The sequence below is a fragment of the Protomyctophum parallelum genome, assembly GCF_964188405.1.
Source record: "Protomyctophum parallelum genome assembly, chromosome: 12".
NCBI lineage: Eukaryota > Metazoa > Chordata > Actinopteri > Myctophiformes > Myctophidae > Protomyctophum > Protomyctophum parallelum.
In genome coordinates this window covers 45458920-45475068 of record NC_139712.1, presented here as the reverse complement: position 1 = coordinate 45475068, position 16149 = coordinate 45458920, and the positions used below count along the sequence as shown (strand labels likewise).

The window sequence follows — 16149 nt, the reverse complement described above, 5'->3', positions numbered from 1 at the left end:
CACCTTTCATGACATGAAATGCAGCTCTCAAAGTGCTTTACAGAGCAATGGAGAAAAAAAGAAAAGCAAGGCAACGACATTAAAAAACAAGCAGTGATGCAATACAGTGAGGACATGAATAACAAAAAATAAAAGATCAATTAAAAGCAATGTTGTAGAAGTGGGTCTTGAGCTGTGCTTTAAAAATGTCTACAGAGGCTGAACAATTGAGTTCAGCCTCTAATTATTATTATGTACATTTTATTTTGTAATATTTTTGTACTTGCTTTGGGCCTGTCTGTGCATGGGAAGGGCATCAGTATTATATTCATATAAGTAGACTGGATAATGTGAATTTAATTGTTTTTTGAGTGGTGCAACCATTATAGACAGCTATGTGTGTCCCTGTCCCTGTATCCGAGCACGGAAATAGCATAACTATTGTCACCACCAAGTGTCACTGTTGTGCAGCCTAACACAGACAGAGGCCAGGGAGGAGAGCTTGTACAGTACAGTACAGTACAGTACAGTACAGTACAGCCCAAGTACAGTAAAGTACTCGACTTGAACAAAAATCAATTATTTTAGATAAAAAAATAGGTATCGTAAAAAATATGCTATATCGTGAGTATATCGTTATCGTGATAAAATAAATTCTATATCGTGATATGAGATTTTGTCATATCGCCCAGCCCTAAGAATGTACCACAGTTTTTAAATGTACATGAAAATCTTTTGAAAATAGCAGATCTACAAGCTCACAATGTGTCGCATCGCGATTCCCCCGATTGTTATTAAAGACGGAGTGAAATGAAAAAAACGTTTTTCACACTTTTAGACCATCATCATATGGGCATACCTAACAATGGATGCCAAAAAAATTGGAAAAGTTAAATTTTTGTGTATTTTTATATCAAAAGTCCATAAAAAATCTAAATTGTAATTACTTCCACTGCTGCGTGATGACGTGTTGAGCCTCGCATGAATAATCTTGATCTAATTCACCTGTTTGATTCCCATTGCTGCGTCGTCCTCCAAACACAGCTGATAAATGATTGCAGAACTCTGTTTTTAATCTCATGCAAGATGAAACTTTGACGCCTCGTGACACGTCATGCCACTAGTTATGGCCGTCAGTCCATCACACCTTGTGACACACTCCATATATGGCCGTCTCCATATTTGAAGATCACGACACTGACCTCATCAAACCCTGGATAGCCATACATGGGGAAGACTGGATCATCACCTACAGGCCCGAAAATGTATGTCCGGCCCTACCTGGGCCCTCATCAAACCCTGTACACTCAAGACACTGTCACGGTGCCACCGTTGCCACCCTTAGATCTCCATATATGGAGCTGACCTGTTCTGACATTCCATGTTGATCTGGCCTCATCAAACCCTGTACACTCAAGACACGCTGCATATATGGCCAGTAGGGGTGGCAATGGCTCAGGGGTAGTGACCACAAGGTTGCCAGTTCGAACCCGGGCTCCCCCAGAGTTAGTGCTGAAGTGTCCTTGAGCAAGACTCTGAACCCCTAATAATTGCTCCCAATGTGCAGGTTGGTGCCTTGCATGGTTTCCTCCGGCATCTGTGTGTGAATGTAATGCACAATCTCTGTAAAGCGCCTTGGATAAAGGCGTATAAATAGCCTGGTTAATAAACCAGACCGAATCAGCCGTTGGCAAAAATAGATTGCCTGCCGGCGGATTGTGCGATATTAGTCTGGTTTATTAACCAGGCTAGTATATAAATGCATTACCATTAGTACAGAATTCATTCCATATGGCCCGGACGGTTAGCTCAAACGTCTGGGCAGCTAGGCTGCTCAATAAAGGCAGAAAACGCCAAAAAAATATATTAAAAATAATAATAATAATAAATTCCATATGTTGATCTGACCCCCCATGCCAAAGTGCCAGCGCCCGCCTAAGCAGTCTGCCGTCCCCCAGGCGGATGTGTGCACGCCCTTTAGGGCAAGGTCGCTTCTCGCTCTCAGGGAGTCTTACTGGTACTAATACTAATAAGTAAAAAATGTCAGTACTTTTTCCACCACTGTAAACAGATCAGATATTTCTGCTAATTTTGGAAACCTTTGGAAAACGTCTGAAAGTTTCCCAACCTGGAAACGACTAATACTATGATGATTATCTCCAATAATTGCGATTAGACCAGTGGTTCTCAACCAGTGGTCCAGGGACCACCAGGTGGTCCCCAGCTAAATGATGGAGAGTTGGTAACCAAATGGACCCTTAGATCTTTAACTAATACGGGTCCATTTGGTTTCATTGTACACTCTCAGTTAAAGTATTGTTAAACATCTGCATTACATAATTTACAACAAGAATTCTACACAATTAGAGAATGTAGAATAATTGTTATTTTTTTATCAACGTTTGCCTGTTATCTCTCCCATCGTACCAACATCAATAGAGCATGGAATTGTGGACAAAATCTTATCCAACAAGTTGCAACAACAACAAAAACAAAATATTCAAAGCTTTATGTCTGTGAGGCTAAATGTCATCAAATGGCGGTCCGTGACAAATGCTCAATAAATAATGGGCTTCGATAAAATAAAAAGGGTTGTAAACCACTGCAGAAACGGTCACAGCAACCCGCAGAGCCAAATTGATCCCAGGGTAGCTGGCATCCAACTCTCCTCCCTTCCCCTCTACGCTCTGTGACAGCTTTTAGAAAAGTGCTGCACATTAATTTTTTTGATATCCAAAGCATTTTTGCCTTGACAAAAGAAAAAAAGCTTTCTATGGACACAGCCCCCCTAGACAGCCTGACCTATAACGTATAAATGTCACCAGTTAAGATCCCTGAAGAAGCCAAATGCATGTGGCTGCCAGCCATTGAACCTGTCGGACTCCAAGTCTCCAACCCTACTCTGGAAATGAAAAGGAGCTAAAAATGCCACAAAAAAAAGCCTCAAAGGGCAGATTCATACTCCTATTTTAGAGCCGAATAAAAGTCGGTTCGGCTCTGTAGTGTAGAGCCTACAATTTGACGTCATTTGAGGTTCTGGGGGGCGGGTACCGTCCTAAAGTCGGCTCTTCGGTGCTACTGAAAATTTCTGACGAGCCGAAATCATTTCGGCACTACAGCGCCTTAGACATTATCCTCAGCTCTGGCCGTAGGAAGTCTTCTAGACCAGGGGTTCTCAACCTGGGTGTCGCAACCCCTCGGGGGGGGGGGGGCGTTTGTAGGTGTGTACTACTGCGTTTGTACCTAGTATATATGAATAGAGAAGACATCCGAGTTCTCCTTCCATCCACTTGCACTAAGTTGCTCAAAAGCGCATGAGGCGATTTCACTCCTCCTTCCGGGTAGGAACAGATTGCATTCTGGGATGGATTGGCCCCAAACACATGAACGCGCTGCCGTTGACTATCATTGCACGCGTTCACGTGCGTTCCAGTTGCGTTCACGTATGAAAGAGCGTTCACGTGTCATCGTGAACGTGCACAATGATAGTCAACGAACAGCGCGTTCATGTGTTTGGGGCCAACTGCAATACCTTCATTCGGCCACTATGTCCATTTCGCCTCAGGGTTTCCTCTGGGTGCCTTCTCTATTCATTATACTCTAAGGTTTGTACCCACTCCCAGTAATTAATTCCTAAGACTTGGAGTCAGATATTGTGCTCTAGTTTCATATCCATTTGAAAGATGTTTGGGGAGCACAAACATATGGGGCACACAATTGGTAACACAGGTGGTAATTGATCACACCGCCTATTTTATATGGCCCATACATTTGAGCTACCTAAAGGAAGTTTTGATATGCTCAGTCCTGCACTCATTCTGTGCCCCTCGCCGGAAAGAATGTCGTCCGTATTTTACTAAATATAAGTTTTCTGCCAGGACTTTCAAAAGAATATGAAACTAGTCCCCAAAACGACTCCAAGCCTTAGGAATGAATTATTGGGTGAGTGCACAGTCCGCAGTGATAAGTTTAAATGCTGACGAGGTCAGTCTGCTAACCATGCATAGAAACGATCTATGGCTGTGTATTTGGAATACATGAAATATTTAGAAATGATTGAACCAATGTCCAGTTCAACCAACTGAACCCATGCAGTAGCCTACTTCCAGGGTGGTTTGATTTACCAGGCTAGTAATGCAATCGCAACTCTCAGCGCTGCTAAATGTAGTGAGTGCACACACTGGGAAGTGGGAACAATTACAACCAAACAACACAGGTCAACGTGACATGACAGGTCGACCTGCAGTCAGGGCTCGACGCTTAGCATTTTTCCAAGTAGCACGTGTGCGCCTAATCTAGTAGCACACAAATTATTTTAGGAGCACGATGAAAGTTAGCTTGTAGCTCTTCTCTTTTTGGCGAACGACACCGCCATTCAGAAATATAAATTTAGGTATAGAACCGCGACTATAGAATGTGCACTTGCTGTAGACAGAGACTTGTCTTTATCACGATTGAATGGTCAAATCCTGTAGTCGCACCTGTGCTACAAATTTAATTTTACAATTCGCACGGTGATATTTTTAGTCGCAAATGCGAGTACCTAGTCGCACTGTCGAGCCCTGCCTGCAGTGATTATTAGCTGCTGCCAACTAGTGGTAAGTGGACGTACAGGATGAGGCTGAATAATTGACAAGGCTGATTGGAAGGCTGCGATGCAATGCAATATTACTTCTACTACTACTACTACTACTATTTAGTAAAAAAATATATAATATATATATATTTTTTGTGTGGTATATCATGGCTTACAATTGGGAATAAAATGGGCTCTTGGGCTTGAAAAGGTTGGTTACCACTGCTATAGGCTAACACGACAACATCTAGTTATAGAACAATGTCCAGTTCAACCACACTGAACCCAGTACAGTACAACATTACTAAACACCTGAACAACACACACACACACACACACACACACACACACACACACACACACCCCTTATCAACCCCTTAATGACCAAAAACACAAAAAATCCATCCAAAATAGAGTTTTATGGTATTCCATGCAAAATACTTGGTCTAATGCATGACATTTGCTTTCTACAGTGTTTATGAAAGTGTATATGCACAATGGTTTTGATTTATGCATTATTCATTAAATAATGTATATTAACCCCTTCATGCCTGAAAACCCCCAATTCCCATAAAATATATCGTTTTAGATTATTTTTTTAATGCACAATAATCAAGTCCAATGTATCAAATCTGTTTTCTACAATCTGTGTTGAAACTGTAGCATATTTCTTATCAGGTGGTTGCATATTCACTTTGCAGGCCATCTATCTTGAGCATCTTGCACTAAACATCCACATAAAATATCCCACAAAATAGGGTTGTGAGATTTCATGCAAAGATCAAACCATCAAATTGACTTTCTCCTCATACATACATTAATATACATACATTCATGTGGCATACATAGAATCATACATGTGGTCATGTTCAATGTTTTGAATTGACTGAATACTTTAACCCTGTTAAATAATACAGGTCTATAGAACACAAATATTATTCCACCGAAATGAATAGACATAGTCACTAGTCAGCTGAATAAAGTAGCATTTTTAAATCATTAATCATTACAGCTATGTATATGAATATTATCAATGCATTGCTGTAGGCTACAGATTATAACCACAATTCATACCTGTACATGTGTAACTTTGTCCTGCTATGCATAATGCATGCCTTGGTGATTTTGTTATATACTGTATAGGCCTACAGTAGGTCCACTTTTAGCTGAAAGCGGGCTTTCTGGTTTTCTGTGACTGTCAGAGTTTTTGCTAAGATGTTGAATCGGAAAGAAGTTCTTTCTAGACAATTAAGACAATTAAGGTACACACACAGTGACTCGTACAACATTTAAATACCACACACACACCAACATACCGAGTGCAAAAAGGAGAAGAACATCCTCACCTCATAACCTTCGACCCCTACCCTGTCTGCCCTCTGCAAGGACTCTAAGGAGTGTGATTGACAGAGGGACAAAGGAATGCTTGTACCTATTATATTTGCACGCATGGATCGCGTACCTCTGTTAAGGAGACAAGGAGTGTGATTGACAGAGGGACAAAGGAATGCTTGTTATATTTGCACGCATGGATCGCGTACCTCCTACCTGATGGCATTAGCCGATACTCAGGGTATAGTACATGGGAGGGGTCAGACACTTTACTTAACCTGGGGGGTGATGGGAGGTGAAGAAGACATGCCCATGATCTTCCCTGCCATTTTGGCTAATCTACAGTAAGGATCTCAGATTTGTACTTTACAGTTAGGTTTCAAAACCAACTGGTGATGCCATACCGTAGAATTGACTCTATAATGGCTCTGTAGAAGATCAGCATTATGTTTCTACTTACACCAAAACGCCTGAGCCTCCGGAGAAAATGAAGGCGCTGGTGTACTTTTGCACACATGCTTGTCACATGGGAGTGCCAGCTCATATCACAATCCATGTGTACTCCTAGATATTTATAGGAGGTGACCCGTTTGATGTCACGGTCACTGGTCACCTATAGACCAGGTTTTCCATACATTAACTTGTAAGTGATGTTCATCACAACAGGTTACAAACCTGCCCACTCCAGTTGTATGCCTACTGATGCTACCTTCGCTAAGTTCACTTGTGAGTAAACTAAGGCTGACAGTGTCGTCAGAGAACTTGACTAACACTGATTGGACTGTGAACTGACAGTCCTTTGTGTATAGGGTAAACAAAAGGGAGGAACTAACTGTCCCCTGGGGGGCCCCTGTACTGCTTACTGTTATAATCATGAGTTGCCGTACATCTAAGTCTATGTACTTGAACTTGAGATACAGTGTATTTAATATGTATTGTGTACTGCCTGAACTGTATAGCATATTTTTTAGATAGGCTACGAGAGACATCTCAGCGGCAGCAAGGTCAGCCTTGCTGCAGTAGGCACGTTATTTTGTCTCATATCTTATTGTCACGTCATTATGATCCAGCACTATATGTTCCCTGTAATAAACTCTGTGAACCTTTAGCATGATACTGTCTCGTGTTGCGTTATTGTTCTCCTGGGCCACAGTCGCCGTACCGAAGGAATAATTCAATTCAATCCATTATCACACACCACCCAGCCTGCACACACTACCTGTCTGTCTGAACCAGACGAGGGTCCAGTAATTAGAGTTTACAACACTTACTCCTGCCCTATCAGAGAGCGCCAAATTAAATCTCACCTGTTGTGGCCTATTAGGTAGAAAAGAGAAATGCCATCTAATCAAAACCGGATTCACCTTCATCTCAGATAACTTACGAAGAAGAATGTCTGGATGGATTGTATTAAAAGCTGAGCTAAAATCAACAAAGAGAAGTCTTGCATTAAAGCTTTTATTCTCAGGATGTGTTTGTGTTTCAGGCATTAAGGGCTTAACTAAACATGCTCAAGGGATATCACTGGGCTCATATACGGCCATTTACGTCGACATCATGGTATAACTTCATGTTGTGATATTATTAATATAGCAGCAGCAGTCTATGCTACAAAGTGCTTCATCATCGTATCCTTGTTTAAACATTGATCTAACTGAGAAGTGTTCTGCTGTTGTACAATCATGACAGAATCACGACAGTTTGACATTGTTCAGCTCAGTTTCGGTGCGCAACCGAGACAACTCACTTGCTTGCTGTGAGCTGCTGAGTGGCATATCCCCGCCAGGCCAGGTTGTATACCTAGGCCTGTGGAATTCATAGGCAGTCATAGTAGCCAATTTGTAATGGAATCTGCTCAAACTGACTGATACTGATCCTTTAAAAAATATATAATAATAAATAACAACAGTTAAAAGAGCCTATTTACAAACTCACAATGCATCAAATTGTTATCTTGACACGTTGGGAGCTTGTAGATCTGCTATTTTTTTACAGGTGCTGCGTTACTGTGAGCGCTGAGCGGCCCGGGCGCTTATCCCCGCCAGGCCAGGTTGCATACCCAGGCCTGTGGAATTCATAGGCAGTCATAGTAGCTCATTTGCATGGAATCTGCTCAAACTGACTGATACTGCTATAGAAGAATATATTGCTGTCAGGTGGAAACCTTGTATGACCAAAACCATTCATTCCTTTACAAAATATATAATATTAAATAGATAAAATAGTTATAATAGCTTATCTACAAGCTCACAGTGCATCCTATTCATATCTCGCCATGTTGGGAGCTTGTCTGCTATTTTTAACTGTTGTGGTGTCTCGCTGAGGGACCGCGTGCCACCTGACCACCTCCCTGGAGAGAGAGAGAGAGCAGGGGAGGCGGAGTTGAGCACAACAGGCTGGGCTGCATCATAGGAGGCAGGTACTATTACTAAGGAGATATGCAAAGTAACTAGTAACTAAAGTTTAAAAAAATAATGTAGTGGAGTAAAAGAAACAATATTTGCCTCGTTTGAGATGACAGTGGAGTAGAAGTAAAAGTACCGGAAATGAACCAAATAGACCCTTTTTGTGGGTTTACGCGAGAGTGCCGTGCGTGCGTACACATGGGAACCAAATGGACGGCTTGTGAGTCTAGTGACTCTAGTCTATAGATCTGAAAGCGTACACATGGGAACCAAATGGACGGCTTGTGAGTCTAGTCTATAGATCTGAAAGCGTACACATGGGAACCAAATGGACGGCTTGTGAGTCTAGTCTATAGATCTGAAAGCGTACACATGGGAACCAAATGGACCCGTAACACTGAGCATGTTGGCGTCCCCAGAGATTTAAAAAGGTATCAGATGGAGGGGGGGTTCCGTGGTATAATCAATGCACATCAAACCGAGGGTCCTTGAAATAAATAAATACAGTAAATCACCCTTGTGTAAAGTGAGGGGCGGTCTTATCATCATACATCATCACATTAGGGCCAATTGCTTTTGACGTTGTCAACTTTTATCCAGTCAATCAAATCATCGCTATGGGGTACACACATAAATATTTTTTTAAATCACACCTGTGTGAAATGAGGGGCGCTCTTGTTATCGTACATCAATTTATGTTATCGTTTTAACCATGATACAATGTTTTAAAAAAATACATTCAATACATTTATATTATATAAATTATATTTAAAAAACTAAAAAGGGATCCAGAATATATCTACATCGATAAAACTGTATTTCTTATATAGATAGAAACTTGAACCATACTTAATAATACTAGGTGTTTATATGCATAAAGTAGGTAGGTAACAAATAGTTACACGGTCAAAAGTACTTGCGCCCTCTGCTTGCGCACTAGTTGGCCATTTATGGCCTACTAGTGTGCAACAAGCAAGTATGCACTCGACAGAGTGCAGTTCTAGTTGTTTAATGCATTTAATTCGCCATTTTAAAATAATTTTAAAGAAACAGCAGATTTGTCCCGGGCCTGGTGACGAGGCCGTCGCGTTATGATGACGAAACTGGAAATCAAGTCATCCTCTGGGCTGGTAGGGCTTCTGGGAAATTGAGCCCAATGCAAGTTTGTTTAGACTACAACGTGGTTTCGTTTCGCATTGTCATGGGACTCATGGCTGCTGGTGCTTCTGATCATAACAAACCAATGGACCATTTTTCGGATTTTCGTGGTTGAAAGTTGCAAATACTTCAGCTTATGCTCTAAAGGTAATAAAACAATCTCGGCAGCGTAGAATATTGGATTAAATAGCGGGGAACGTGGGTTATGCAGTAAGACTGTGTAATGTATATTTAATATTTAAAAAATCACACCTGTGTGAAGTGAGGGTCGCTAATATATTAAAGTCTAACTCATGTTGATTGGGTGATGTAATGGTGATGTAAAACAAATGGTGCCAACACAAACATTAAAAGCCATAAACAATAAAAAAAGACAATATGACGTAATGAGTTATAAAATGACGTTTTCCCTTCATTGTCAATGGCTTTAATTAAACAAACATTGAACTAAAGACAAACATTAAACCTGTATATAGGAGGGCTAGCGCCCCTCAAAAATATAGATTGTATGAAAAAGATTAATAAAATGATCAGCTCGTATCATCATCATACATCATCATGGATTATCCCATACTGGCCATTGGCCAATCAGAATGCCTGTTGCGGCTTGCCTAATGCCTGTGATTGGTTAGTTTACATATGACGTACATTTCCCCTTCAATGTTCAACGGCGTTTAATGTTTTGATGTTTAATTTACGTCATATTTAGCAAAATTAAAAATAGATGCCTTACTTGGCCGCTGCGGTCGACTAAAATCTTATGATATTTAGTCGACTAAAACTAGACTAACACAAAAACATTCCAGGTGACTAAACTAAAACTAAATGTAAACTATTCAAAAGACTATGACTAAAACTAAAATAAGAATTTGCTGCCAAAAACAACACTGGTTTCCATTGAAGGCAGGAAGTCAAGTGGAAGCAGGTGGGCTTGTAGATCAGCTATTTTCAGCATGCAACTAATTGTAAAATGACTTACAGTGGATCTCTTGTCCACTAGTCCCTTCCTAACATTTTTTATATATTTGTTGACGAAATTGTCAGTATATTTAGTCTTAGTTTTAGTCATCATAGCTTAGTTTTCATTTAGTTGTCGTCAGTGGAAAAAGGTAGTCGACGAACATTTTTCGTCTTAGTTTTAGTCTATACAAAATCAACACTGCTTCGCAAGGAAGGAATCACAGGAATATTCCGCCTTCAGCAGAGAGGCTTTTTATGTCTATGTACACACAAAGCTGACACACAAAGCTGGAAATAGGAGGGGCTAGCACCCCTCAAAACAAAAGATATTCTCTCATATGGGGGTCCGAGCCACGGGCTAAAATGTATCAATGTGGGAGTGCTTGACATGAAAACGTTTGTGAACCACTGGTATACAGTATGTCTGTGTGTGTGTGTGTGTGTGTGTGTGTGTGTGTGTGTGTGTGCGTGTGCGTGTGTGCGTGTGTGTGCGTGTGCGTGTGCGTGTGTGTGGTTGCAGTGAGAAAAAAATAAGAGTATGAATGGTGATGATGATGATAAGAATGGAGGCGTTTACAGTTATGTGATGGAATGAACAGGAAAAAAGAAACAAAACTATGATCGCTGTCACGCACACATGCTTAATCTCTCTCTCTCTCTCTCTCTCTCTCTCTCTCACACACACACACACCCCCACACACACACACACCCCCCCCCCCCACACACACACACACACACACACACACACACACACACACACACACTCTGGCTAACAGCCCATGCATATCTAGGCTTCTCACACACAATGTAGGCCTTGGGAGCCTATATTTATGAATAAAATATGTCCCCCACCATTAATATATGTAGCTAATAGCTATAGCTGCAGAAGTGTCCTTGTAGCCTATACGGTATATATACTGTCTGGCTGTATAGCTCTGCAATCATGTGAATTAAAACACGCTTGTTCTATATGATGACATGACAGTGTGTCTCTAGAGAGAGAGAGAGAGAGAGAGAGAGAGAGAGAGAGAGAGAGAGAGAGAGAGAGAGTGATAGTGATTCCTCAAAGCATCCCTCTCATCCTACAGGCCGAAAGCACTCATCCTGCCAGCGCCGGATCATCACACAGCCACATCAAAAGCCACCAATCAAACAGCCGCCAATGCTGTGATCAAAACCCATGACAGATGACACACAGTCACACACACACACGCACACGCACACGCACACACGCAGGTACACGGGGAGCAGCAGCGACAGGCAGCACTATAGTCTATAGCGCTCCAAACTGTCAACATCTCAAGGTCAAAATAACGGTCTTGATGTTTTTGTGTGGGTTTTTGTCTTTCCGCCCATCCTCCGCCATGAGCCAGACCCAAATGCCGGGACCGGACCGGTTGTTTACAACGCGGCACCGAGCCCGGAGACAAAGAGACGAGCGGGGCGGGTGAAGTGAAGCCCTATCCGCTCAGCTCTCCTCTCATCCATCCATCCATCCATCCATCCTCAGAGAGAGAGAGAGAGAGAGATAGAGAGAGAGAGCGGTCTGGCCGGCCCACCGGGCCGCCGGTCCACATCTGGATGGGAAGAGGAGGAGCGGAGAGAGAGAGAGAGAGAGGGGGGAGTGGGGGGGGGCGCAGGAATGAACAATTGCATTCCGTTAGTTAGTGTAGCCTAGTCTGTCTGTCCCTCCCGGGGTGAATGACGGATGATAGCAGTGAGGATGATGATATACAGAGCATATGAACCAGGACACTCTCTCTCTCTCTTGTTGTGTGGTGTTGTGTTGTCTCTTACCCTCCGACAGCTCCAGCTCCAGCTCCGCCAGGCGGGCTCGCACCTCCAGCGGTATCGGCGACGCGGCGCGGTCCGCCATTCACTCACTACCGCGTCGATATTATTATGATGATGATGAGGAGGAGGACGAGGATGAGAAAACAAACAGCAGGCAGGCAGCAGCAGCTCTCCCCCTGGTTCAGATACGCTAACTCCTCCACCACCGCCTCCCTCCTCCTCCTCTCCTCCCCTCCTCCTCCTCCTCCTCCTCCTCCGCTCGAACAGGGAGGGAAGAAGAAGAAGCTTCTTCTCCTCCTATATCGGCCCCTCCTCGGCCGTCCGCCGTCGAAACAAAAGGCAGTTAAATTAATGTATAGGGGTGTCGGTGTTTAACGGGGGCCCGCCATGGCCCCTCTCTCCCTCTCCGCGGCGGCGGCGGCTCCCTCCCACACGCGCACGCAGAAAGATGGAAGCCCAACCCGGGGAGGCTTGGCTGGAGGACCGTGGCGGTGATGAGACTCACGGCAGCCCCGCTACGGTACGGTGCGGTGCGGTGCGGTACGGTGCGGTATACGGTACGGACGGTACGGTCGGCCAACAGCTTCTCTTTCCTCTCCGAGTCCTCTCCTCTCCTCTCCCTCCGTTTGGTTTGCAGCTCGCTTTGCTTTGCCGCTGTCACGTGACGCATGCACACTACACCACACCACACGGTAGTTTTACACGTACTTCCGCCCTGGGACCGATAGGGGGCGTCGTTGTTCCCCCAATAAGAAAAGGACGCGGCAGCAACCTCACTCCACTCCACACCAGTGACCACGCCCTCCTCCACCACTGATATATTGATTTTATTCAGTACATTTCATTAAGTCTAAGAAATAAAAGAACAAATTTAAGAAATTCCATGAATTAGAAGAAAATAATGAGTGAGAATGACAAATTTCTGTTTTGGGTCACGGGTTAAAACGTTTGGGAACCACTGATCTAGGATGCTAGACTCAAGGACCCCCCCCCCCCCCATGCCTATTGTATTTGTCCATTGATTGATTGATTCATTGATGAATTTATTAACCGATTGGAGAATTACAGTACATTTCAAGTACAACTCAATACAAAACTGTTAACTGTGGACGACACCATAAAGTATTACACTTGTTTACAATAGGGCACACCATGTTCAATTCATCATTCACCAAAAATATTTTGTGCCAGGGAATAGATTTACCAGGTTTTTTACTTTTTTAATAAATCAAAAAGATTCAAAAATGTCATTTTTTAAAAATATATAGTTATACACAACGATCACACGCTGTGAGCTTTTAGATCTGCATTTTTTTTTAATAGACAACATATATACCGGTACGTACAAGGATAAAGTGGTTTAAATGATTGTGACACAATGTTGACTACTTTTGCAGGGGACCTCCTGGAAGCTGGAACCCCCCCCCAAGGACACCTGGGGTTCCCCAGATCGGCGAATCACTGGGAAAAATAATGGGTTACAAAATCGTGGGATAAAAAATATATAACAAAATAAATCCATGCGCTTCAATAACCGATGACGAGACTTAACACTAGCCATAGCCTATATTACTACTACTTACTACTATAATATGCAAATGAGTCTGACCTAGATACATTAACGACATAATAGTTGACCCTGATTAAATTCATTCAAGCTCAATTAGCCTACAAACTTGATGTTGAAATTCAGACAGTTGAACATTATAGGCTAACTAGTCTGTCATACCAATTAGTTATGTGATCCATCCATCCATGAAGTGTGTACTGTAGGCCATCAACAATCGAGTCATCATCATTACAATTACAAACTGCCAAGTTATTTACACATAATGGAATGATGAAAATGACGTGCCTCAACCCCCACCTGCTGGTTAAACAAAGGCACTACAACAAGTGGCATCGATATGAACTGTTGAATCTATTGTATAATATAAAATGTGCATGGTCATGATATCACAGTAATGCTATTGTTTTAGTATTACTTTTAAACCTCTTGCATGTAGAAACACCAAAGTTAAAGGGATAGTTCAGATTTTTTTTTACTTAAGTTGTATGAAATACTTGCCATTAATATAGTGGTTGCAACTGTATTAATTGATTGCCCGAGTCCCGTGGTGGGAGTTCTGCTCTGGTTTTGGTGAAATATCAAGTAGTTCCGGTCATTTTGTGGGGGGCACTGGGGGCCACGCAGTAAAAGTAAAGTAATCCACAAAAATAACGTCATTTGTATTGTTGACCTATTTCTAAAATATTAGTGCAACTTTCGTTCTTTTTTTACCCCTCTATCACCCAGAACTATGTTCTTTGTGTCTACGCCCCAAAAATAGTTCCATGTGATAGAGGGGTCAAAGTTGAACGAAAGTCACGCTAATATTTTAGAAATAGGTCAACAATACAAAACGTTCGTTTTGTGGATTAATTTACTTTTACTGTGTGGCCCCAGTGCCCCCCACAAAATAACCGGAACTACTTAAAATTGACCAAAACCAGAGCAGAACTCCCACCATGGGAGACTGAGGAAGAGGAGGAATTATACAAAGTGGGGTGACATTGATGACATCACGATGACACCAAAATCAGTTGAGCTGTTCCTGAGAGCAATTTCCATTAAAGCACCAACCAATATGATATGAAAGCCTGATTGTTCAAAATTGGTTATTTGTGGGGATAGAAAACACATATGGGAGCACCAAAAACACAAAATAAATTGAAAAAGTTGAATTTTATGTTATAGGTCCTTTAAGATAAATCACACATGTATTTTAAACTTCAAAGGCACTTTAATACTTCTTTCTGAAAGTATTTACAACTGTGTGCATAGCAACAAACATTTGCCAGAACTGTACCTGTTCTTCCAGTGACAAGAACTTCACATTTAAAAACATAACATTATTTATTTTTTTAACCAATGAACATTGAACTGAAACAAAAATCTAAGTCTAGTGCTAAATTGTATGCTAGAACAAGTGCTTATGTATATACGTTTTAATAAACAACAAGAAGCAATGATGCCCCTGAGATGTTTGCGTTCATTTTAAGGCTTCGGTCAGGAACGTTACAGCCCAGTTGTCCAACTCCCACTTCCTCAGAGTCGGTCTGTCTTACTTTCGCTCAGTCTCCATGTAGAGGAACTGGTGGTGAAGGGGAGATCTATAAATGCCGACCAATTAGTGACACTCACTCTAAAACGTACCTCAACTGGACTGCTCCCTTCTGAATCAAACCCTTTCACGCTTATATAAACAACACAGGTATGGCCTAGGGTTGGGATTCTTTTGGATTTTAACGGTTTGTGCCGAATGGTCCGATTCCATAACAAACAAAAAATAATAATCAAGGACCACCATAAATAACAAGAGTGTACGAATGGAACCAACCAAATGGACCCATAAGGATCCATTTGTTTCCATGCGTACACTCATGGGTCCATTTGGTTCCATTCTTACACATTCGTACGTTGAAATTATAACATTTGAGAACCATTTGTGTAGCAAACGGTTCCAAATGTATTAGAACCTATTCTGCTTCCTCCGGTTACGGATCCCAACCCTAGTCATGATCTTCTTCCTCAAAAGCAAACAGCGTCACATAAAACTATTAAATTGATTAAACAAAACAAAAATGCTGAACTTAAGGGACTTTGAATCTAGTGCTCATCAGCACTTTATGCTAATATACAGTGGGTTTTTTTGTTTTGTTTTTTTTGTTCCTTCTTAGGAGGCACTAGACTTTGTATTTTATCAAAAAGCAAGACTACGAATAACCATTGGTTTTTCTGACAAATTGAATAACAACTCCTCCGTAAATTCTATTCCTGGTCTTTCACTGTGACACATTAAATATGTCCTTGGCAAAACCTGAGGCCCAGAGAGAGAGAGAGAGAAGAGGAATAACTCAGACTGTGTAAAAAAAATAAAAAATAAAAGGCTCCAGGTCCATCTC

The 16149-nt window shown here is 41.9% G+C and overlaps 1 protein-coding gene across 1 annotated transcript in view; it reads right to left on the bottom strand.

The window, feature by feature from the left end:
* Positions 1-12382, bottom strand: part of LOC310868280 (disco-interacting protein 2 homolog C-like) — a 104176-nt gene extending 91794 nt beyond the window's left edge. Inside the window, exon 1 of the mRNA XM_083778634.1 lies at positions 12208-12382. Coding sequence (XP_083634760.1) covers positions 12208-12286 — 79 coding nt within the window. The 5' untranslated portion in view covers positions 12287-12382. The remainder of the gene's footprint in view (positions 1-12207) is intronic.
* Positions 12383-16149: the final 3767 nt, after the last annotated feature.